Source organism: Ictalurus punctatus, chromosome 17, assembly GCF_001660625.3.
Source record: "Ictalurus punctatus breed USDA103 chromosome 17, Coco_2.0, whole genome shotgun sequence".
Taxonomy (NCBI): domain Eukaryota; kingdom Metazoa; phylum Chordata; class Actinopteri; order Siluriformes; family Ictaluridae; genus Ictalurus; species Ictalurus punctatus.
Genome location: NC_030432.2, coordinates 18,966,133 through 18,991,273, shown reverse-complemented (window position 1 = coordinate 18,991,273; position 25,141 = coordinate 18,966,133). Strand labels below are relative to the sequence as shown.

Sequence of the window (25,141 nt, the reverse complement as noted above, 5' to 3'; positions counted from 1 at the left end):
TCACGATTGCGCAAAATGGCCCTTAAAATGGCCGACTCCTGATCAGTGCCCTGACTACTGAACTAGGGAGCTGGCTGAGATGCACCCAGAGGAAAAAAGAGCATAATTCATGCACTTGACCTTGATGATGCCCTTGAATCCTGGGAATTTGCACCTCAATCTGCTCTCATTAGGACAATAATTGTTGAGTTAGTACAATAACTGTTGATTTTACTGACATCTCAGTGGCATACTACTAACAAGCATGAGACCATAGAATCCTCTGTCCACTGTTGCATGTTGCTGCCAATTCACAAAAATATTTGATGAAAACATAAAAAATTATACAAATGAAATCAGAACTTATCCAAGAAGTGAAAAATGTATTTTTAGTTGAATATTTAGTTGATAGACACCAGGGAATCTATCTAGTGACCATCCAAGTCCTTTTCTACAAGAAACAAGACTGTATTCACAGGCCAACAGTGTGCTACTGTATAAACCACAGATTTATCTTCAGGTCATCCTCACTGGTGCTCAAGTTGATGTATTTATACTAAACACGCCAAGGGTAACCATGTAAAGGAATTGAAACACAATAACTGATGCATATGTCTTTATTGTGAATGTTTGTGAACATTTCTCAGCTGTCGAACAATAAGAATATGTGATACAACGACTGAAGGTGGACATGTAGATGTAAACACAATGCAGAGTGAGATGAACACTGGACTCTCAAGTGTGTGTGTGTGCGCGTGTGTGCGTGTGTGTGTGTGTGGTGTTGGAGTGACAAAAATGACAAGTGCATAAATAACGATATAGCAAAACATTACAGGAAGAAATGAAATAGGATTGCATTGTGATAAAAGAAAACGTTTCAGAATAATTTGATGCATCCCTCCATAACACTCGAAAGCTCTTACACCAAGATTAGTCAGTCAGCTAGGAATTGTCTGAGAACATTTTGCTTTAATTTTGCACTGCAGCTGTGAGGGTAACGTAGGCTATTTACACAATGTTCCTTCAAGTCATCTTAAACAGCCTTGCTAAGGTGTTTTCGTAGAGCTAAAAGAGAGTCATAGGTCTGTGCTGAGGCCGGTATCACGGTCTTCCTTAGCACAAAAATTGGTTTTCGCCTCATGCAGATGTATGTAGGAGATGTGGCTCAGCAGCAGAACATTAACTCTAACATAGAATTGATTCGGTTTATAATATAGTTATAATATTATTGAACTGTTCTTTTAAACTATTTATGTACAAATTGCAATACTGAGCCCAAAACGATCTTTTAGGCAAGTGTGTGACAACTTAGGAAGTCTAGATTTCCCAAGGCTAAACTGAAGCTAGAAGTTACACTGACCTTACAGGTCTAGTACAAAATAATACAAAAGTACAAACCATCAGATGCATCTTGGCTGACTGAGAGAATCTGAGGTTCAAGGGTCAAATTATTCCTTTAAAGTCTCTGGTATTCGACACCACAAAATGTGCACAGACACTGTAACCTTTTGTAGCTGTTGCACTGAAAAACTTTGTGATTTGTTTTTTTCTGGAATATTTTCCTCCCACATAAAAGATCAAACGGATGAACAGAATCAACTTGGCGAATGTTGAATCTTCAGTAACGTCTTTAGTAAGACCAAGTTCAACCTTCTTACTTTGGTCACATTTGCATGTACATTCATGTGTTAATAATATATTAAGCAAAAACAACCATTTAATAAAAAATTTTTTGAAAACAATATACAAACATAGATATGTACATACCGTATTCACTCATATAACCCTGCTTAACCTCCCCACACTGCTGCAGGGAAGGAACAGGAGCACTCCTGCTTCCGTATGACATCTAAGTGCATCTTTCTTCATTTCAGATTGACCAAATAGCCCCGAGCCTGAGCACCGACAAATCAGGGCGTGGCATTTGGCACTATGTCGCATATTTTTGACCATTCCCTACTTTTAAATCTCTTATTTTGCATAAGAGTAACCATCCTGATTTCTTGTCAGTACAAATACAAACACAATATGTCACCAAATCGTAATGATTTAAGTTAAAGGTAAATAAGCACTGTAAAAACAGAGACCCAATGTGTTTCTTCAGGCATCTTTGAGTGTGTTCATTCTTACACAAGACTCCTTTGGAAGCAGCTTTACATAAACCTAGTTTAAAAAAAAAAAAAAAAAAAAAAAAAAAAAAAAAAAAAAAAAAAAAACCACTCCTCTTTCACTTGTCTTTTTGAAAACTCCCACCACGTTGGTGCATTCCCCAAGTTTTTTTTATCATCGTCATCTTCGTCTCCTTCCTATACACACTCTCAAAATGTCTCAAATTTCCTCTTGACATTCGTGTACGAGTTTCTATCGGCACTATGAGCAGCGGCTTTTCCAAATCCAAGCCTTTTTTCCCCTTCGCAGGTAGGGAAGGTCAGTTTGTAGGGTCAAAGGTCAGGGGGCTGATGTTAGCGGTCGAGAAGGTAGATGACGAGCTCATAGGTGGCCATCATGATGGCAGTGTTGGGGATCTGGCGCACTAGGTGGGTGGTGAGACCGCGGTACAGCGCTTTGAACCCCTCTTCCCTGAACACCATGCTCACTGTCTGCAGAAACGAGCGGTACTTGGTGCCTTCCTCCCTCAGCCGGGTTCGCACAACCTCTGCACAAGAGAAACAAGAAATAAAGCTGAGCAATTTGATGAACATCGGCGCATCTTTTGAATAATTTTCGCTCTCATTTGAGCATTATGAGTATATGGACACACTGAATATCACAGCAGCTCTTAACCCTTAAAGACCTAGATGGATTTCTGGGAAATCTGACTCTCCTGTATTTTTTTTTTGTTTGTTTTTCTAACCTATTCTAGCAGTTAGCATCAAGTGCCATATATCATTTTAAACAGGAGAACTTTCATTTTCAATCTAGCTCATTTAAAGTCTCAATTAAATCTTTTTGGCCGAGAATGGATGAATTACCAAGAATTTGTAGAAAAAACACGACATTTTTTTTTTTTTTTTTACTGTGAACTCAAACAAAACCTCCTGATGTTTGAATTTTTTTCATTTAGAAATTTACCTGGATGTTTTAGACATACAAATGAAGTTTTGTCTTCATCCAACATTCCCGTAGCAAGCTATAGCCATTTCTTTCAATATTATTCTAGGCGTTTTTCAATGAGAGAGAGAGAGAAAAAAGGGTATTTTATTTACTGACAATGTAGACGTATATATAAAAGAGATGCATCTCTCAAATGAGGAATTTTCCGTTCCCCCCCAAAAAACTAACACGTTGATTGGTGGAGTAGATGACAGTTTGAACCAATCTGGGTATTTGGGGAGGACGGGACACTACACAGCTCCAGCCATTTCCTCTTTGGCTCAGAAAACGGCTTGACGAACTCCTTGACGAATCAATGCTGCAAAATGTGATGGTGTAACCATGACAACTGTGGTATGTCTCATACATAGTTGTCTCTGTTTTGTCACATAAAACGCTGAGAATCCACTTGACCACTTGGATTTTTTTAAAGAATACAGATTGGATTAGAGGTTAAAAGTTAAACATTTTAGAACAGTTATTTTTAGCCACAGCTGGCGGTTTCGGTCCTTGAGGGTTAAATTCTTACACTTTACATAATTAACTCAAATATTTAATGTTATACCATTACACTAACCCTGTGTTCGGTGTTCACACAGTACTAATAACACACAACCCAGAGGCCATCAAAATCCTAGCATGCAGAGAGAAAAAACACAGAATTTTACCACAAACAACTAGCATACATCAGTAAACGAAATGGATGACTTTTTTAAGTGTGTTCCAAGCAAAAATAAGAAAACAACAAGGCAAAAGTCTGGCATGACTGCTACTTATACTGCATTTGGGTAAAACTCATAACTCTGAATTTCCAAGTTAAATGGGAAAAAAAAAACACCCCTTCAACTTGGACTTGCTACTCAGAAACTTGGCACGGTCTCCTCAACCCCGAGTTCATCAAGTCATGTTAAATCAAAATGGTTGCTCGCACCATTATCAAGAAACAAAGCAGCACTTCTAACCTTTACACGAGTTATGCTACTTACACAGCATATTATCTATTTCCTTTATTATCTATTTCCTTTAGTTCAATCAACATACAGACATATTAGCTTTTTAAATCTAGAACACTGACTGTATAGTTCAATGTTTTGAGAAGGTAAAAATCAAATCACTCATTTTATTGCTAACAAAAGACAAACATGCAGTCATTCATGGACCCCCCCCCCCGTGTAGTTTGAAAGCACGGATGTCAAAAATTATGTAATTCCAAGGACTGGCTTCTCACTTCCAGAATGGCATTAATAAGAAGATCCTTCATTGGTTATTTTTTGCAACTAAAGACACCACAGTACAGCACATTCGGTTTCAACAGGCTCACAAGATCGAGATTTATGAATTTACAGGTCAAAGTTCACCTAGATAAACTCAGCGTGAACTGAAAGTAACCGCTAATAGACGTCAACGTGTCGTTCCCATCCTGTGTCCTTTCCCCTTCGGTGTCTCAAAGTATCGCCATGGCGAGATTTAAAAAATGATAAATGTTGGCACCCCTGATGACCACTCGTTTCTTTGTCAAGTTCATAAGAGTGTGTTACATGTGATATTTCAATTGAGACTTTCTCAAGTTTTTTGTTGAGATTGTGTTAAAATGAATGAATGAATGCCTTTTATTGTCACTATACATATGTACAATGAAATTAAGAGCCACTCCTTTTTGTTCCGTGCAAAAATATACATTCAATACACAAGATGGTGGTGTGAGCCTATAAATGTTACACACAGTGTATACTGCATGAGTTTGACTCTTTGCTTAGTCATTATTTGGTCATGACCTGGTTGCTATAATAACATTTCACGGATTTCTTAAGGTAAAGGACCGGCTTTAGACTACCGTGTATTATCAAAACAGTTTTGTGGTTGTGTGTTTCTTATTTTAAAAAAAAAAAAAAAAGAACAGTTGCAACTGTTGCATAAACTGTTTTATGCAACAGTTAATTTGGACTACACAATCTGACAGGTATAATCAGATAAATCTGTAAATATAAATCACACGTCCTCACGTGTTATGCTCTTTACGTCAGCCACTTCAAGAATGCAAAGTGACCACATCTCCTACACCAGTAATAACGTTAGGACTTTTCCAGACTACATCATCATGGTACACTGTCACCCAGTTTCATTACGATCGTACAATCTCACAGTTGTGTGCGTATGGGTGTGTGGAAAAATAGAGAGCCAGACATCTCTGCTCACCATGAGGGTAAGCTACACAGGTGGCGCAGGTTTTGGAGGTGGCGGCTGCCATCATCATGTACATGAAGTCGGACGCCTCTCGTGTAGTCTCGTTCTCTTGGTCCATGCGAGTAGCTGCTCTGGTCTCCAGGATGCGCCGTTTGATGCTCTCGTAGATCACAAAGTGGATGACCGTCTCCGAGATCCCGGCGTAGGATGCGGACATGCCGCGGTAAAACCCGCGAAGTCCATCTGTCTGATACACACGGCGCACGCACTGCAGTGCACTCATCCGCCGCTCGCCACGGCTCCTGAGAGAGGAAACACACCAAGAAATAAATCAAATGGAACACTTTTCTCTAGTAAGCACAATGCTCAAAAGTAAGTGAACTCATCTACTGTAGTACGACCAGAAATAAACAAACCTCTAAAGAATAATTCAATCGCACCTGAAGATTCAGACATCTTCACAAGTGATTGGATTTGGAATAGTGAAGGTTAGGATTTGAATAACGAGAGCTGTGGAGCACATGATCATGCCTCATATTATAAAACAAACAAACAAACAAACTAAAAAACATTTACCTGGCATCTAGTTGCAGGCGGGTCTTGATTAGCCAGATTGGATTGGTTGCCGTGATAGCCGTGAATCCTGAATGAAAATGAAAGTACAAAAGCAAAGGTATTTTAATTGTGATAAGACACTATTAAGCAAATCAGTTTCCAGATGGTAATGTAAACAGGACCGTAAAATGTGGAGACCTTATTTTGAAATATTCAAATTGTTGAGTCTTGAACATTTCTAATAGTGAAAAATCATGGTCAGAAACATATAACAGTAATCACGAGTGAGGTTTTAGGCAGAAATGTTTTCCTGGGTGTAATTAAAGTTCATCTATATGCTCCTACAGCCAAGGCATCAGAGCTCTAACGTAGTTAGGCGATAATGTATTTGATTATTAAAAATTTAAAAAAACAAAAACACACATTTTAAAACATTTTAAGCGAGGCAAAAACATCTGCTGCTCAAAAACATCTGGGTTAAATGAAACATGACAATAGTCTCATGAAATATCAGGGTTTCACTTTTCCAGGCCCGAGGAAATTATGGACTCAAACTAGGTACTTTTTAAAAATGTGCTGTAGCCGTAAATAAATGAATAATTGTAGCTAAATGGCAATTTTTAAAAAAAATAATAATAATAAAAAAATAAATAAATATTTGAAACACATTATCTATCTATTTATTATCTCCAGAAAATTAATAACTGCTTCCTGGAAGACTATTGTAATAAAACTGTACTATCATACAAGGGTTAGGGAGTAGAAAACTGTTGTATGCCTGCAGCCTCAGAGACAAGGAAGTAAAGTTGCACTCTCACTCTCTATTATTTTTTTTAAGCTTCTGAGTCACAAGGTCCAGGAAAGAGATGTTTATATAAAATACAATTTCTGTTTTCGTGTTATGTAAAAGACAGTGTTCCGCTTTCCAATGTAACATCCTTTAAAATGATAATAAATGAAGTTTCCTCTTACTCTAAATGTAGTTGATTAGCCAGGACATGTCTGGTGTGTCAGTCATGCTTCTTTAGTTTTGCATTGGCACTACAAAGCTAAGATAGCCAAGATAACAAGTAAAGGAAGCCTCTAGTTTAGCATTTCACAAATGGACTAATGCATGACACACTTATTGATACAAATATAGATTAGAAATGATTTCGACGATAATGGAGCTTTTACTTGATTTTATGAAACTACTTGAAGGAAAGCTCCACTCTGAAACACAGTAAATATGTTTATACTGAAACATTTGTGATGTGTTTAGTGTTTGTGCTGCTAATTTGTTGGTTGGCGCTGTATTTTCATTACTCCTGTGAGAAGTCAGTACGAAACAAGAGCAGTGACACTGGCCTGTAATAGGAGAAACAAAACGTGAACAATCTCAAACCTAAGCAATAATGACTGCTATTCGCTCCAAAAAAAAAAAAAAAACGCCTTCTCTCACTTGCCATTTTCCAGGGTTGGACTCAAAGTCCCAGAATGCAATGTAGCTATACGACCCAGTTACACCGAATTACAGCAGAAACTCGTCTTAGTTCGTTAGCGGTCTAAGAGATGCCCAGCGCAGTGGCATTTGAGGTATTCGCATGAAAGTTGAAGCTTTACAAGATTATATGTTTATGCTGAGTACAAAGATAAGGAGGACTCCAATAAAATGACTAAAGCACTGCTGCATCACTCACTATTTAGGTAGAAATTAAGTAAATGAAGTTAATTAAATTAAAATAATCCAAGTGAGAGTTAAAATTAAAAAAACAAAACAATAATAACTAAAAAAAAAAAAAAAGTAAACTCAGAACTGAGTTACAAAATAATTCGTAGATTCCACTGAGGATAACGTTAATTATTGAGATTAATATAAAAGTTGTTCAAAGCGGATTTTTCCTTTAAGACTTGATACTGAGGCAAACGATGACCTTTAATGAGGCGAGTGTAAATAATTACAGGCTGCCTCTAAACAGACTCCACTGTTAAGAGTGTTCCCCTTATCAAAGGGACAATTTACTTCAGTCTCAGCAATGTGTATAATACCAGCTAAAGTGACATTCACTCAGTTATAGCATGGGAGCAGTAGTGGGACATCAAGAACCATCTCTGAACAAAAGGGTTATGTGACCATAATTATCACTCAGAAAGACAATCTAGACTGTCTAAGACCAGGGGTGTCCAATCCTATCCGGAAAGGGCCGGTGTGGGTGCAGGTTTTCATTCCACCCAAGCAGAAGCCACACCTGATTCCACCTGTTTAATCAGTCGATCTTGGCTTTCAATAGACTCAGGTGTGGCTTCTGTATAGTTGGAATGAAAACCTGCACCCACACCAGCCCTTTCCGGATAAGACTGCCCATCCCTGGTCTAGACAATCCTATCACCTAACAGTTTGGGGGTCACACTTGTAACGACATCGGGACTGGGAGAACGGAAAGTGATCACATCACACTTAGAGTGAAACTTCGTTTACGTCACGTACAGAACACCTGGTTTGAAATACAGTGTAAGATGTCTGTGCTGGTATTGTTCGGGGTTCACGTTGACGCTGATGTGATTCATGTACTTTGTTGCTGCAATAAAGTTATTCTTCCTTGAGATCTTCGACGTCCTCGTTATTTTTTCCCTCACACGGGTGTATAATAAATGAAGCAGTGCTACCACGTCGCTAAACAGGAGGCTCCCATTACTGCTGAGGTCTGTGCTGGGTGTGTAAATGTGCGAGATGACTGGGGAAAGGTTTGAGCAGAGAGATTTACCAGCCATGCCAGCAGACACCGTGTGCACCTGTATGGAGTCGGGCTCCAGCATGCTGTTCATTCGCTCCTTAGTAGTGGAGTACGCAGCGAAATAAATCGCCCTGGAGACATAAAAGGAGAAGGACGTTAGCACACACAAACATACATTATGAGCCACTCAGAGCTCGGTTTATCCGAGTGCCTTGAGATACAAAAACAAAAACGATAAACCATCACAGCACCCTGTTGTTGAATAAGACAATATTCTGATTTAGGTGTTTACATGAGTCGCTTTTAGAATATTCCTTTCATGTTCAGGTTTTACATGTTATAGAACACAGATCGATTAACGTCACACGTCCCAACGTCACGCCCTCCCCTCCAGAATTCCACGTATTGACATACAATTGGTCTTCGTTATGCTCCCGTATACAGTTTTGGGTGTTTTATTTTAACTTCACGAACGTTTCAAGTGCAGTTAATTATTCGTCATGCTGTATGTGCAAACAGACGACAGCTTGAAGCCATGGGCTGCGTCCCAAACCGCGTACTTACCTACTACATAGTAGCCGAGATACATGCATTTCTCCCACTATATAGTAGGTAAGTACACGATTTCGGACGCAACCGTGTTCTGTTATTTGCCATCAAACGGTTGAGCACTACCGTGTGTGTACGTGTCCTGTCACAAAATGCGGTGAAAACTCTCGCACGGTGTTAATAGTGTGAATAAGGTGTGTACATGTCTGTAATACACTTTGATAATGCGACTAAAACAGGAATACTCCACACGTCTTAATTCCATTTGTGTTTACTTCAAGTATGACTTTAGTCCAATTAAGGTCATCAAAAATCGCTGTTTACATGTTAGTTTCTTATTCAGAGCAGCGTCTTAATCGGGTTAATATCGGATTATGGCTGTCCATGTAAACGTACTGTATTAGCGTGGTTGCGGTGTTGCGTTTACGGTCACGATTAGTCACAGTGTATGATTGGACAGTTTCCGCGCTGCTGACTTTTTAAAATTCCCGATCATCAAGTTGAAATTATTTCAATTCTTTACAAAAAAAAAATAAGTGCCTCTATTATCAATTATCCTGAGATCAATAATAAGTTGGCAAAACACTCCACATACACACAGCAGCAGCAAGATGTAGATGCACAATGTCATAGTCATCACCCTACACAGCACGTACTCCAAACATCGCTTCACTAAACAAACACACTAATGACTCAGTTAACACCAACTCTTCTGCCACCTGTGCATTAATAGCCACTGTCTTAATGCCTCCCTGCTTCTCCCACTAGGTCATAAGCACGCTGGGTAGAAAGAGAGAGAGGCCATGATGAACAAACATCTCTCTATCATTTAACAGGACACTGATGAGAACACACGTCTTCATTAAAAGCACGGACAAACACAAACTGTTCTCCTCCAGTGCACGTGTGTGGTTCAGGCTGAATCTTGCTTCGTGTTCCTTCTCTTAATGCACCAATGTAGACATGCTCTCACGTCAGCTTCGAGGGGGAAAACCACTGTAAATCACAGTGTTCCCAAGTAATGATTTAGAAATGATAAAGTGATCAGGTAATGGTTAGTTAATGATCAGGAAATGAGGAGGGAATGATCAACAAAGCTATATTAGTCTCTGTGTGTGAGTAGTCCCTCAAAACAGTGTTTAGGTCCTCAGACACCAAGTAATATGATGTTTTACAATATTTATATTAACCACTAACTTGGGCTGGATAATATTTTCACTATGTTTGAGAGCTCCTTCTGTGTTACTTTTAATTACTTTCTAATAATCATCACCATTAACGTATTTGTTAGGTTTGACGCTTCATTACAGTGAAACATCACAGAAATGATTAAATAATATATAGCACAATTGGGCTTCCTTGATAAATTAACCCTTTGAAGTTACAGTTATCGACATCAATAAGATATATGATGTAATGTAATGTGCACAGACTGAGAACTTGTACACTGTAGAGAATGTGTACACTGTATTCAAAAATGCAGTCAGTGAGACCAAGGTGACTAGTATCTGTCAAAAATATTTATTTAAACATAATTTATATTAAATGTTAGCTAATGTGCTAATTAACAAATAAATAGGTGTACTGGATGGCCGCTTAACCGCCAGGCTGTGTTGAACATTGCTAACCTTATCTAAAACTTTCAACAAGTATAATGTCAGCAGACTTAACTGGATTTTCAGGGTGTGATGTGACATTTAGAGACGGTAGGAAAGATAAAGACAAGAATTTCTGTGCACAAGACTCTCTGCATCTGACAAATCTTGATGGAATTTTGTAGACATGTCCAAAAGCATAGTGGAGGAAATCCGGTGCACTCGTGAAGTCCTACAGTGCATTACCTAGGGTTTCTGTCTAAATGACGAGTTCTCAAAGTGGGTGCTGCGATATTTTTATAATGTATTCCAAGCAGTGAAAATCACAAGCCAGTATTTATTTGAATAGTCATTGAATTGAAAGGTTTGCTCATTAGGAATCTAAATCTAAAGTCTGTAAAGCTATGATTTTAACCATAGCTTTGAAGCAAATCTGTTAAGAACATTTTAATTAATCCAAAGCTCAGAAACCTTTAAATGTCAATGTGGACCTCGCGTTCCATCAGTGGAAAGTTCAGATTAAACATAGGCAAATTATTGTTGAACATTATTTAAACATGTTCATTAAATAGCCTAAATCTCTACTGACATGCTCCATGGAATTCATTGTACAATTAAAGGGGTCTACAATAAGCTTGAGAACCCCATGCCCTGGAGGGTACAGGACACCCATAATGCATTTTGCCACAGGCAGAAGTCGGGGGTAGTCTGCAAAGTCACAGAACTGGAAACCTGGAGCTTCTGACGAGGTAGGAGTCTTCCTCCTGCACATACTTGATCAGGTCATAAAACAATTAATTACAGTGGGGGAAATAAGTATTGAACGTATTGAAAGTATTAAACCAGACATCAGTATTAACTCAAGAAATCTGTAAATGTAAAGAATTCACAACATTAAAGTCCATAAATAAAGTTGTGTGTAATAAAGTGGAATGACAGGAAAAAAGTATTGAACACGCTATGAAAAAGCAGTTCTCCAAGGCAAGGTAAGGCAAGGAACCAGCTGAAATCCGTAAGTAATTATACCCCCTATCTGTGCAAATTAATATAAGCTGGGTTAGTAAATTGATGGTCTATAAAAAGGCTTTTCTTTACCAAGGTGTCACACAAGAAACATTTCATGATGGATAAAAGCAAAGAGCTCTTCCAAGACCTTCACAGCATTATTGTCGTGAAACATATCCATGGAATTCCACAAGTGGAAGCAACATCACTCCGTCATCAACCGGCCACGCACAGGAGCTCCTCGCAAGATTTCTGACCAGGGAGTCAGAAGAATAATCAGAAGAGTAGCCCAGGAGCCAAGGACCACTCGGAAAGAGCTCCAGAAACACTTGGAGGCAGCAGGTACCATCGTCACAGAGAAAACAACAGGCAATGCATTCCCCTGCTCACGCTCACTCAAGACTCCATTACTAAAGAAAAGGCATGTCAAAGCTTGTTTAAAGTTTGCTACAACTCATTTGGACAAGCCTATGAAATACTGGGAGAGTGTAGTCTGGTGAGACGAGAGCAAAATGTAACTTTTTAGCTGTCAAACTACACACCATGTTTGGAGAAGAAATGGCACTGCACAGTGAAGTTTGGAGGTGGAAGCATCATGGTGTGGGGCTGTTTTTCCATCGCATGATACCGGCAGACTTCATATAATTGAAGGAACGATGAATGGAGCCCTTTACTGGAAGATTCTTTAGAAGAATCTGCTGCCATCCACCAGGATGATGAAGATGAGACGTGGGTGGACCTTCCAGCAGGACAAGGATCCAAAGCATACAGCAAAGGAAACTCTCAGTTGGTTTCAGAGAAAAATCAAGGTGTTTAAATGGCCCAGTCAATCACCTGACTTTAAACCAACTGAAAAAGACTTAAAGACTATATGTTTAGAAGAATGGGCCAAAACCACACCTGAATACTGCGGCCCATTCATTTCTTCATACAGGAAGCGTCTTGAAACTGTTATTACAAACAAAGACTTCTCCACTAAGTATTAAGTAAATTTCAGCTTATTACACAAAACTTTATTTACAGACATTAATGTATGGATTTCTTAATATGTGTGGATTTCTTGAGTTAATACCAAAGTCTGGTGAAACTTTCATGTGAATAACCTTATTGGAAATATATTTATTGAAAAAAAAAAAAAAAAATGTTGACACGTTCAAAACCCCCCACTGTAATGAGCTATTCACTCGGACCAAAGACACAGCTTCTTCTGAAAAGTCAAGCGAAATTTACCATGGGGATTTAACCTTGACCTTTAACACTAGGACCCAAATGCACGTCTTCCAACAGCTTCATCTCTAATGACCTTTATCCTTCTTATGCAACAGTCAATCCTGAGAATGGAGTGTGTAACAACACAAGAGAAATAGCAGGACAGCTATTCCTGAAGAGGCATGCCATTTATTTATTTATATATATATATATATATATATATATATATATATATATATATATATATATATATATATATATATATATATATAAAACACACACATACAGGCTGTTTCTAAATGCACCACAGTGATCTTCAACCATAAACACACTGGTGGCTGTGTATGATGTTCAGCACAAGACAGTGTATTACTGTTCAGTCTGTGCCCCGTTTATAAATAAATAAATAAATAAACAAATAAATAAATAACACAAAAAAACAGAGCTGTCATCAAGCTGGTGCTGTGACATCGCTCCTTCCTTTGAAGGAAAATACTGTTCTACATTACTGTCTAACATTAATTCGCTTTCCTAACAGGACAGCTCCTGTTTCTTTCATTTAATGAAATGAAAAAACAGCCTCATGCTGAGAATTTGCATTTCACAAACTCATAATCACTGTAGTGTTACCCACAGCTGCGAAAAACTTTTACATTTATTCATTTGCAGATGCTCTTATTCAAAGCCGACACTGATACTGGATACCGAGTTTCTATTGACGTGTGAGATATCTGTAGGATGAACAGGAGAGACACAGCTAAACACAAAGAAGTGTGCTGCTGCGTCAAACGATGACAAATTTATGTTTTTACATGTCAGAGAGTTTGCAAAAGAGTGCTTGTGTTGACAAGCAATGGGAAAATTACCTTGATGGTGCAACTCCTACTAGATTGGGGCCAAGACCTCGGAACAATGAACGAGGGCCTTCCTTCTCCAACATCATCCTGAGAGACAGAGACAGAGAGAGACACACACACACACACGGATAGAGAGAGAGAGAGAGAGAGAGAGAGAAAGACACACACACACACACACACACACACACACACACACACACACACACAGAGAGAGAGAGTGTGTCACTGTAAGAAACAGATCTGAAACACATGAGTCTCTAAATATATTTGTGATTTTTTAAAAGATCAAATTAAATAGTACTGTTGAGTCCTTCAGTTCTCCTTCTGGGGGAACCCTTAAAAGGTTCTATATAGAACGAAGTGTTTCTCAATCGGAAAGGTTCCCTTAATTATCTAACAAACCCTTAAAGATCCCCAGAAAAAGCCTTTTTTCCTAAGAGAGTAAAAGCTCCTTAATCCAGTTCATTAAAGACGATTCACAAATACACAAAACAGGTCAGAAGCAGCACAAAAGAACGACAAGGTGGAGCTGATCGAGTAAGAGTCAGAGTAAAAATCACCTTGTGCTGAACACCAAATAATTAACATTAAATGGCTTCAACTCAATGTCAGCATTTACCCTAAAATTATCCAGGATGGAAAAAGAATTAACAAGTCTAGCAATGCTAATGCTTCTTTAGGTTTATAACAGAGGTGTAACAATACTGAAAACATTCTGCTTCATAAAGTAGGCTACAATTATAAACAATATAGACTACAGCTATAAAATTACATGACCGTTATCACGTTAAAACACTGCTTATATTATGTGAGGTGTAATAAACTGTTCAACTTAATCATACCCACATGCCATCTTCTGAAAAGTAGCTTCCTCTTTAACTCAAGATGCAAACCTAAGGCACATACTCACACCATGCTTACTTTTGCTGTACTGAAAGTGCATCATATCAAGACACCACTGTATCGTATCAAAGTTGAATTGGATGCATCTTTACACCGCTATTATATAGGCTTTACGTATGAGAAGTTTATCCAGGAGGAATCTCACATGAACTTCACAGCGTCAGCTATATTCCTCACACAGATAAACACAGTAACCTTTTCAATGAAGGTGATATTCTGTGCCGTCTACTGATCAGGAGGAGAAAAACACCAGCTTTTTTTTTTTTTTTTAATCGCAATAAGCATGAAAGCTCACACCCTTTTGGGGCTGAACATTTTATTCAGCCACAAAAATCCTGGAAGTATGTCACTGGTTTGTTTTGGCCTTGAGGTTTTCTCGGCAACTCCCTCACTGTGTATGTGCGCTATACAAAATCAACCCTTGTGCGTCAATTTAAAAAAAAAAAGAAAGAAAAAAAAATTACACATAGGTCCACAAAGGACAAAAATGTCCATGTCTAAAAACTGTCATAAACATAGTATATATTAATATTATATTCCACTTTCACTGACCAATTTTAATACCAACATCAGTTCTTCATAATTACCAAACATTCATATTCATTTTCAGAATTTTAACCTTTTAAACGCTGGTTTGTTTACATAATGCGACAGATGTTTTTTGGTTTTTTTATTAAAAAAAGAAGAAAAATAGTAATTATTTTCCATATACTAAATGCTAAGCAGATTTTTTTTCTTTGATTATTACAGTCTTTGACAGGTCACTGATTAACAATAACATTAATTTAGATGCATTCATTTTTTTTTACTAAGTGTCAGATTAAAAAAACAAAAAACAAAACACTACCACTCAGGTCCATAAAGGACAAAAAATTCCATGTCAAAAACTGTCATAAACATATTATATATTAATATTGTTTTCCACTTTCACTGAATTCGATTTTTTACCAGCTCAGTTCTGATCATAATTACCAAACATTCATTCATTTTCAGAATATTAACCCCAAAATCTTCAAAGCTCAGGAACCTTCTTTGGCTCATATACATGGGGTGGGATTTGTGATTTCCAGTACAATATCATTTCTTTCTTTCAAACTGCTCACACACAATATTTTCAGTACACACAGAGACCACAACTCTGATATCCATACACACACACACACAAACAATTATAGCTAAATCATTTATTCAGTTGGTCTCCCGCACTCTATAATGAAAAAGCATGTATTTTCCACGGAGACTAAACCTGAGAAAATAATACACATTTCAGAAAATGTTCTAAAAAGTCAATGTTGTGAAACCTTGTCAACAAAATAAAAGCCTATTAAACACAGAATGTATGATTTTATGCTTAAACGTCATGGGGATTCAATATTGCAGTTTGAATGGGGTTCAATGGGGACATTTTCGTCCTTAAGGTCCTGAGTGGAACCTTTTTGTCTACCTAGTTTAAATTAGATTGATGAAAGCAAATCAGGGTGAAATACTAAAATTCCAATAAAAATAACCACCTTTTGCAAAATTTATACTGTTTTCATTAACACAGACAAAATTATTTAAATAAATAAATAAATAAATAAATAAATAAATAAATAAATAAATAAATAAAGACAAAAATGTCCATAAGGACGCACAAGGGTCAAGGACAATACGAGCTAAACAACAGAGAACGTTGTTGCATTGACTCCATACCAGTAACACCTTAGACTTTCTTGCAAATTGCTGCAATATGATAACCTATCCTCAGGATTGTTTATTGTTCCCTAAAGTTGACAGCAGTGCAAATACAACTGTCAGACTTGGACATGAAAAAAAAAGGGCTTGGCACTCCTCGGATTCTGAGCTGAGCTGCAGAAAATGAAGGGCTGGAGAATACGAGCGCAGCGATTGGCTGGAACGGGGGAGTGTATGAGTGGGACCAAGAACAGAACAAACTTTCATACAGACACTAAGAGGGAAAGAGTGAGGAGGTACGATTAAATATGGAATGCAAATAACAGCAAAGTGAAATCTGAGTTAATATAAACAGGATTTTATAACAAACCGTAAGAGCAGGCCAATTCACACAACATCGCTTTGTTGAATCAAAATCTCTCGCTTGATCTTTGGATTCATGTCCAGAGTCGTGTTTGGGCAGTGATCTCTCAGCCAAGCAGGCCGAGAGTCAAAGAGTGAGCGTGAACCTGGCAGGCCTTGCATGCGCACTTTCCTTCTAATGTCACAGGCAGACTGCTGCTAAGCCCAAAACAGTCTGAAAGAATCGTATGATACAATAGCTGCTTAGAAATATACTTTTTTTTCTTCTTTTTTTTAAAGATGACAGCATGAGATTCTGTACAACACTACAGTGGCATTGGAAGCATTTAAGTACTCTGTGTGTGTACTTTGGGGAGAGCGATGGTGAATGTCCTAGTGTAGTTTGATTTTGGGGTAGAACTTCCTGAGGTGGTGTGATTTTGGGTAGAACTTCCTGAGATGGTGTGATTTTGGGTAGAACTTCCTGATGTGGTGTGATTTTGGGTAGAACTTCCTGATGTGGTGTGATTTTGGGTAGAACTTCCTGATGTGGTGTGATTTTGGGTAGAACTTCCTGATGTGGTGTGATTTTGGGCAGAATTTCCTGATGTGGTGTGATTTTGGGCAGAATTTCCTGATGTGGTGTGATTTTGGGCAGAATTTCCTGATGTGGTGTGATTTTGGGCAGAATTTCCTGATGTGGTGTGATTTTGGGGTAGAACTTCTTGAGGTGGAGTGATTTCGGTTACAGCATCTTGGTATGGTGCGATTTTTGAAACTTGCTGCCATCTCATTGCTAAAAAATTTGTGCACTCGCATAGCAACGCTTTCTAGCCTCTCAGTTATGTAAGGAATAAAGCACTTTGGTACATAATAGTCAATATTGTGGTGATGTTATACAGAGTAACTGTTACCACCCAGAAATTGATTATTTTCCAATAACAGCAAGTCCCAAAACTAGGAGGAAAACCAGCTTTACAGGTAAAGTTAAAGGACAGCCTCTGATTGTTAAAAAGCCCTGGAGAGTCCTTACAAAAACGCTAACACGTCATAATATCAGCAAGCGCTGCTCCAGTATTTATTTATTTATTACTCTATTAAGTCTATTGAAATACTTTGTGGCATATCGGTCTGCCAGTTGATGGACTGAGTTAATCTCAAGTGTTTGTCATTGATTATTGGGTACACAAACAGTCTGCTTAGTAAGGGATTTCGAAATTTGGACCAAAGTGTGAATGAACGGTATTTTCAACAAACAGCATTACAGGGCGTTCTGGTTAGTAAGTGTACACACAGACAGGAGTGATAAAGTACACACTTGAGGCAGTTCAAGGGTCCGGGTGTAGCCACTGGGGTCATGGCGCCTCCGTTCACTGTGCTGAGCTGAACGGCGGAGATGTACAGTGTTATGGAGGAAGACTGCAGCCTTGTCTTTACCACCTCCAGCGGACAGGTCAAAATGGCTCCCACCGTACCACCACATCTACACAAAGAGAGACAGAGAGACAAAAATACAACTTATTAAGGCCATTTTGGTCGTCAGCTTGTTCCAGAATAGGAAAAATGACCCGTTTTACGTTTATTTAGCTCCACTTTGTTTACTAGGTCATCCCTAGCTACCTCCAGATCCCCCCTATAGTACACTAAAAAAATAATACTTCACAGGCAGAAGGTTGAAGCTCTCTAATCAAATTCAGATCCAGTCAAAATTAAGAAGCACTGCATCTTCTTTGTTCCTACATTATGACTAATGCTTTCGACTGGATATTACATTTGTCTCAACTTGTTCTGATTGGCTGCTAAAACTGGTTCACTTTCACTTCCTCAAGGATGTGTTGTGCTGTTAGAACTCTTGCGTTTGTGCAAGTACGTAAAGCAATGCCCAATGAAATATTTGAGAGTTGTAAAATATCTGGAAACCATTCATGTTTAGAGTTTTCCTTGCAAGAGCTCATCACACAAATCCTTTAATATACTGCAACGTATTGTTTATTACCTGCCTAAGTGTGAATAGTTGGAACTGCTGCTGGCTCCTAAGGTTGTGCCAGTAGATGGTTAATTGTCTAACTGCAGTAACAAACTTATTATTTAGTAAATGGTGAGTACCCTGCGTTGTTTTATCCCACCAGAATATTTTATTCACTTGCCAAATGTTAAAATTCTAGTATAAAGTATTCTTGCATTTCCTTCTGAAACGGGAAGTCCAAACGATGGCATGTTGTTACACAACAGCCAATGGTGTTCGAGATACACCACAACCAAATTTATACAAGCCTGACAGCAGCTTAAAAAGCGAGCAAGTATGGAGAATTAACCTTTTATTACTTTCACTCACTCATGGACAAGCACAACTGGTGTGTAAAGACAGAACTACGTTCTCGATCGATCCGTAGAAGAGCCATTGTCCATGACCGAAGAGCCCTAATTTGGTTAAACACTTCAGAGAAGTGCCACGTAATCGTGACCTTGTACAAATTCCACCCTCATCATAAAATCTAGATAACATTTAACTGAACGAGGACAAAGTTTTGACCAAGTACCAATCATTTAATATTTTTGATCGTTTTGTTTAAAAATGAAAATCTCACAAACAACTGTTTTGGGGTTTTTTTTTTGTTCAGTTACACCATCATACAAGTGTCCATAACACTAAAGGACAAAAGTTGTGACACACCCTTTTAGATTTCAGGGACAGTCGTTTAATTATTCGATGCTCTTCGCAGTGAAGTTGTTAGTACAATAAGTGAAAATGGATTGCACAGAACATCATGTACATTTCTGTGGATTAATCCCTGTGCTGAATGAATAACATTTTGTCTTCCTTTTCATGTAATTCTTCTCTCTTATTTTTTTTTTGTACTAAACACGTCTGTGACCGTCTGGATAAGAGGATATGGAGAAAGCAGGGCTGTAGTCTATTAGCACAGACTTTTACTGGGTGGTTCTTGTGTGATCAGTGACGGGTGTCAGTTTTATAATGACCATTGTGCTAACTGATTGAGAGTTGTAGGTGTAGAAGTGTACTGTTTGGCATATGAATAGCTTGAGTCACAAGCTCAGACAGAAAGAATGAGTCATTCATCATTTCAGCTGCACTACTATCGAGTGTAGACATGAGAGATAGTCTTTTGTTTTACATACATTTGCTGTATTTGGTCCCATGAACATTACATTTTGTTTAAGTTGTAGCTATTTACTTTTCACATCGCATGGGTCTAAATGCACTCCTTCTGTTCCTCTTTTCTCTGCTTTTGTGTGATTTAGCTAGGGTTTATATTATATATTTTATATATATATATATATATATATATATATATATATATATATATATATATATATATATATATATATATATATAAAAAAAATAACTTGAATTGGCGAAACTGCAATCACTCAGAACTGTTTTGCCCCTTCTTTCACGGTGATGTTTGTTAGCAAATGAGACCTTTTAGCTGTACTCGTGTTCAACGCACATTAATTGAAGAGGGCTGTGACTGAATACTCGTTGTGATGTCACATGACGCGTCCTGGCAGAAACCTGTGGGAAACCTGTGGTATTTTGCATTAATTTCTGCCATCTCAAATCACGAAATCCTGGAGGGACTGACGAACATACAAGAACGCGATTTGAGACATAGCATTAGATTGTTTACGCAGTTGGGAACACAGTGTCACATGGTACTATACTGCCTCCGCTATTTACGTTGTTACTGCACCACATGGACGTGCCGCATTCGTTTCTGAAGATGTGCACAAGTGACGTGCTAAAATGACCCCACGGTAAATGCGGCCATCTTGCGTGCGTGTAGTTATCGGCAAGTATAAATCAGCCTTTAGCTAGAGTGAAACGATTTTGTTGATCAATATCTATATGAAGCAAACCAACTGTACGGCATTCCAGAAGGGGAGCGAGTTAGCTAGTTAAACTGATTAAAGCTTAAAATGTTTCGCAGCAGGTTATTTGGAGTGCATTTAGATAGCAGTTCAAATACTAAACATTATTCGAGTAATGCTTTTTGAATATTCACTTTGCCTGAAATGCCCATCTCTTATAACAGGGCAACGAAATGCTTTAGCAAGCTTTAAGCAAGTGTTTATCAGCATGGAGGTTTCAGGAAGAAAGAATCCAAGCCATTCTGTACAACACAGACTCCTTACTGCTATATACTCCAGTTCACTCAGGAGCTGCCAGGAACTGTATCCAGTTCCTCATAGTACAACCACATGCCACATGTCAAGCCTGTTAACGCCATCACAATAGTTACACTGACTGGGCTGACCTGGGGAACCAGATCCTACTGATATCTTACACATGGCTCTTTGCATGCATGGATGATGCAATGTGGTGTGAAGATTTTGTCATGAGCAGTCTAGAAGTACATTAGGTCAATATTTTTGACTTACTCGATGTGTGGCAGTTCTGAATTGCTGGTTTAGACAATAGCTACTATTTAGGAGTTTTATAAACTGTTCTGTAATTTAGCTGCCATTCTCACTCACAGGAAAAAAAAATTATCGAATTTTTTTGTAAATACTGAATGAGAAATCCAAATAGATTTGAATAGGCTTCCCCCCCCCCCCCCCTTCTTCTTTCATTTCCCCCCCCCCCCCCCCCCCCCCACTTTTGCTTTGCTGGAAAAAACCCTTTTCTTTGCAATCCTCAACCAAACTAAATAAACATATGTATTGAGAAAATGAGTAGAAGTTTTGTCATATTTCTTGCCATATCACACATCCATAGTCTGTCTATTCAACTATTTATTTTTTGTAGGAAAAACATCAGCTACAGAGTTAAAAGCAGACAGGATAACAGCTCAGTTTTGAACAACAGAGAGCTGTAAACATGAATCGTATAGTGGTCAGTTAACATACTGAGCCATAATCGGCATATAACAAACTACATAACAGTCACCTAAGCCAGGGCTTCTCAAACATACAGCCAAGAAGACCTTTCTGTTAAATTATTTTGATAAAAAATAAATATAATAATAATAATAATAATAATAATAATAATAATAATAAAGGGACCACTTGTGATTGCAGGACACTGTAATTTGTTATTATTATTATTTTATTCATTGATTTGACTTCAGTAAATGGTCAGGGTTGCTCTGGATCCATAGCCTATCACGTGGCACCAGATTTAATGATGTCATATGTAAAATAACCAGAAGAAGGGTGGATAAATCAGTAGCACCTGGTCACCAGCGACACTGAGGGGGCTTTCACACTGGCAGTTTAGTCTGAAACAGAGCACGGTTTGCAAGACAAATCGGTCAGTTTCAAGCGGTCATGCAGACAGGGAAGCGCACCACGGTACCGAACCCGAGAATACCTGTAGGAGGAGTTCGATTGCACTGGAAAAGCGCCGCGATTTCCGAGAATGTGAGAATACCACAGCCTGTTGACAAAATGTTAACCGAAGACTTGCTGCTATTTTTAAAGAAGTGACAGAGGCTTTTTTCCTGGTAGTATCTTTAAACACAACTACTTGCTTGTAAGCTTGAAGCAAGTGAAATGAAAGCTTTTATTTGTAAAGCAATGTAAAAGTGTATTATTATTATTATTATTATTATTGATACATTCCGTAGTACAAGCCAAGAACAATGATACTGATCCTGTCACGGTTGAGCAAACTTCCTGTCTTATTTTTAAAGGTTTTGAAAACTTACTTTTTCAAACTCCTCCTAGACAAAACTGATCTTGGGCTCTATCTCCATAATGCTTTGAGGGATTGTGAGGAAACTTGGTATGTGTCATCATGAGGCCCTCAGGTGACCAGCAGAGATTCAGCACACTGCCCACTACTGTTCAGGAGATAGCAGAAATGGCCTTTTGGCTTATAACTCTTCAACGTTTTCCTGCATGATTACCATCATGCAGATGCTACCCGTGGTGCCGATAATTTGCTTGACCCCTGTATTGCTGCTCGCAGCTATATTATTATTATTATTATTATTACTACTATTACTACTGACATGCTGTTATTTACATTTCCTTCAAATTACAGCTCTGCCTGTCTCAGGCTCCAACCAATATAACTACTGAACACATACTTCTGAAATCTAGAACGTTTACATTTATTTTTACACACACCACAGATTCTGGATGAAAAATTAAATTTGTACCTCTATTTTAGCATTTATGGGGGGGGGGGGGGGGGGGGGTAATGTAGGTCTATCCTGCAACAAGATGGCGAACCAAAGCATACGACAAAATCAAGAACAGTCAAACAAATCCGGGGGAGTTGCAATAATATCACAACTCTAACCACTGTTCAGAGGATAGGAAAGGTCAGACGAATTTATAAAGACAATAGTTAGACAAACTATTCAATAAATAACATTAAACAGTAAGATGTTCAGAAGGAGTGACCAACGTTAATAACTGATTTCAGCACTGATTGATCATTTTTGTTACTGAACTTGTGTGAAGCCTCACAAAATAACCTACTGCGGACAATGGTTTTGTTTTTTTGTCTTTTACAATATATCTCACTGAAACTTTTATACTGTGTAAACAACAAAGATGTTGGTTACACAGGGTCCTGTTTAGAATGCAAGGATGCTGTGTAACAAACAAAAAATAACATAATCTGGAATACATATAAAATGTAGTACAATACACATCTGGAAAATATTTTTTTTCCATTTCACAATTACTAAAATGTACTTACCATCTCGTAATAGATAAATATCAATTTTATGCATGTTTACATTTGGTACTAAAAAAAATCTGAAAGAAATTTTTCATGATTAAGGATGACAAAGTCATTCGCATTCATGGCATATCTTCAAGTATTTTTCTGCAGTACAAGTCACCTGGTGTTGGGTGTGTGTGTCTGTATTCTATAGACATTGTGTAAGGACAAGTGTAAAAACAGATAGATAGACACAAATTTGATATTCACCTAATTATTTGTATTATAGTCTATATGACATGGGTGTGTTCTATAGACATTGTATAAGGATTGGACAGATAGACAGATAAATAGATAGACCTAAATAGATAGACAGATAAATAGATAGACAGACAGACAAATAGTGAGAGAGAACTGTGATATTTCACCTTATTATTTGCATTCCAGACTATGATATGCCGTGTGTACATTATCAGTAGTAGTAAGTGTATAATGTATAAGAGATGACAGTACAGTTAAACTGTATACAGAGGTGTAGGGGTGTGTGTGTGATATTAATGTAGTCACTCACCCTCCAGCAAACAGATGAGCCAGCGTGTCTCTGCGACTCATCCTCACACATATTCCGCCCTTCAGTTCAATAAAACCCGAGAGCAGTTTATCAGTACGGTGTTAATGCTGAAGCTTGACCTTGATACTCTGACTGAACTTCAGCAGCGCCGTGCGGAGCTCGTGTAGAAGCAAAAACAAAACAAAACAAAACAAAACAAAACAAAACAAAACAAAACAACAAAAAAAAACCCAAACTCGCTAGCTCAGTTAGCTAACTAGCCAAATGTGCTACTCTACTCTACACAACTGCACTCGTAAAACATTTTTTTACAAAATTAAAGAAAAAAATCCAGTTTTATCCTTTTTCGCGACATGAACCCCGCGTCTTATCTGCAGCTACACCGCGTTTAGCGAATAAATACTTAACACACAAACTCTGACCCTCCTTTTCATATTGCCAGCTCTTCCCCCAAACCAGAGACTTTGCCCAAACTCACTCTCTTCGTTAGTAGGATATATACCAAATTGAACACAATAAAAGTGCCCTACATAGTGCGTACGTGACGCGGTTACTGTGCTAGCTGTGTCCTCTAGTGCACGAGTATAGGACGCAACAACTATTTTGAAACTCGACCGTTGTTGTGGCGACACTTTGCTTTTCATGGACCAATCAGGAGGAGGCATGAACGTAGCTTCTGATTGGTCGTTGCGTCTCTGCACGTCTCTTTCACGTGCAAGTCGTGACGCCGAATGAAACATGTGGGGTGCACTGATAAACAGAAATAGCCTTAGCCTAAAACAGTGTAAACTTTAACTTTACCTCCTCAAATGTGATTAGTGCTGTAAACAAGCATGATAACCCTGAATGTTTCTAGGCTATAAATAACATCTCTTCACCCATGCACTCGGACAAATCAATACAGAATCAATACAGACGTGATTACACAAAGCACATCACACAGATTGGATTAACAGTCCAACTGTGTATAGAGTGACTATAATTTAGTTAATAGGAAATATCTGAAAAGCACCTTAGTTCAAATCGACATACATGATATGGCCAAAAGTATGTGGACACCTAACCATCACACCCATCGTTGCTGAAAAAATCAACAACAACAAAACTGTAAAAATCCTCATAGAATTTGGACTAGTGGACTAGTTCAACAAAGACTTCATGTACAAACCATAATGAACTTTCTTTTACTTTCACACGAGCCGTTGTTACCCAGATGAGGATGGGTTCCCTTCTGAGTCTGGTTCCTCTCAAGGTTTCTTACTCATATCATC

At 38.2% G+C, this 25,141-nt stretch overlaps 1 protein-coding gene across 1 annotated transcript; it reads right to left on the bottom strand.

Annotated features, from left to right (window-relative positions):
• Nucleotides 1-580: 580 nt before the first annotated feature.
• Nucleotides 581-24,463, bottom strand: LOC108277777 (solute carrier family 25 member 36-A). Its single transcript, XM_017490679.3, has 7 exons — nucleotides 23,871-24,463; nucleotides 17,978-18,142; nucleotides 13,750-13,827; nucleotides 8,556-8,656; nucleotides 5,833-5,899; nucleotides 5,269-5,558; nucleotides 581-2,635 (listed from the first exon to the last, which is right to left on the bottom strand). The coding sequence occupies exons 1-7, from the start codon at nucleotides 23,909-23,911 to the stop codon at nucleotides 2,442-2,444; spliced, it is 936 nt and encodes a 311-aa protein (XP_017346168.1). The 5' UTR covers nucleotides 23,912-24,463; the 3' UTR covers nucleotides 581-2,441.
• Between the last annotated feature and the right edge of the window lie 678 nt (nucleotides 24,464-25,141).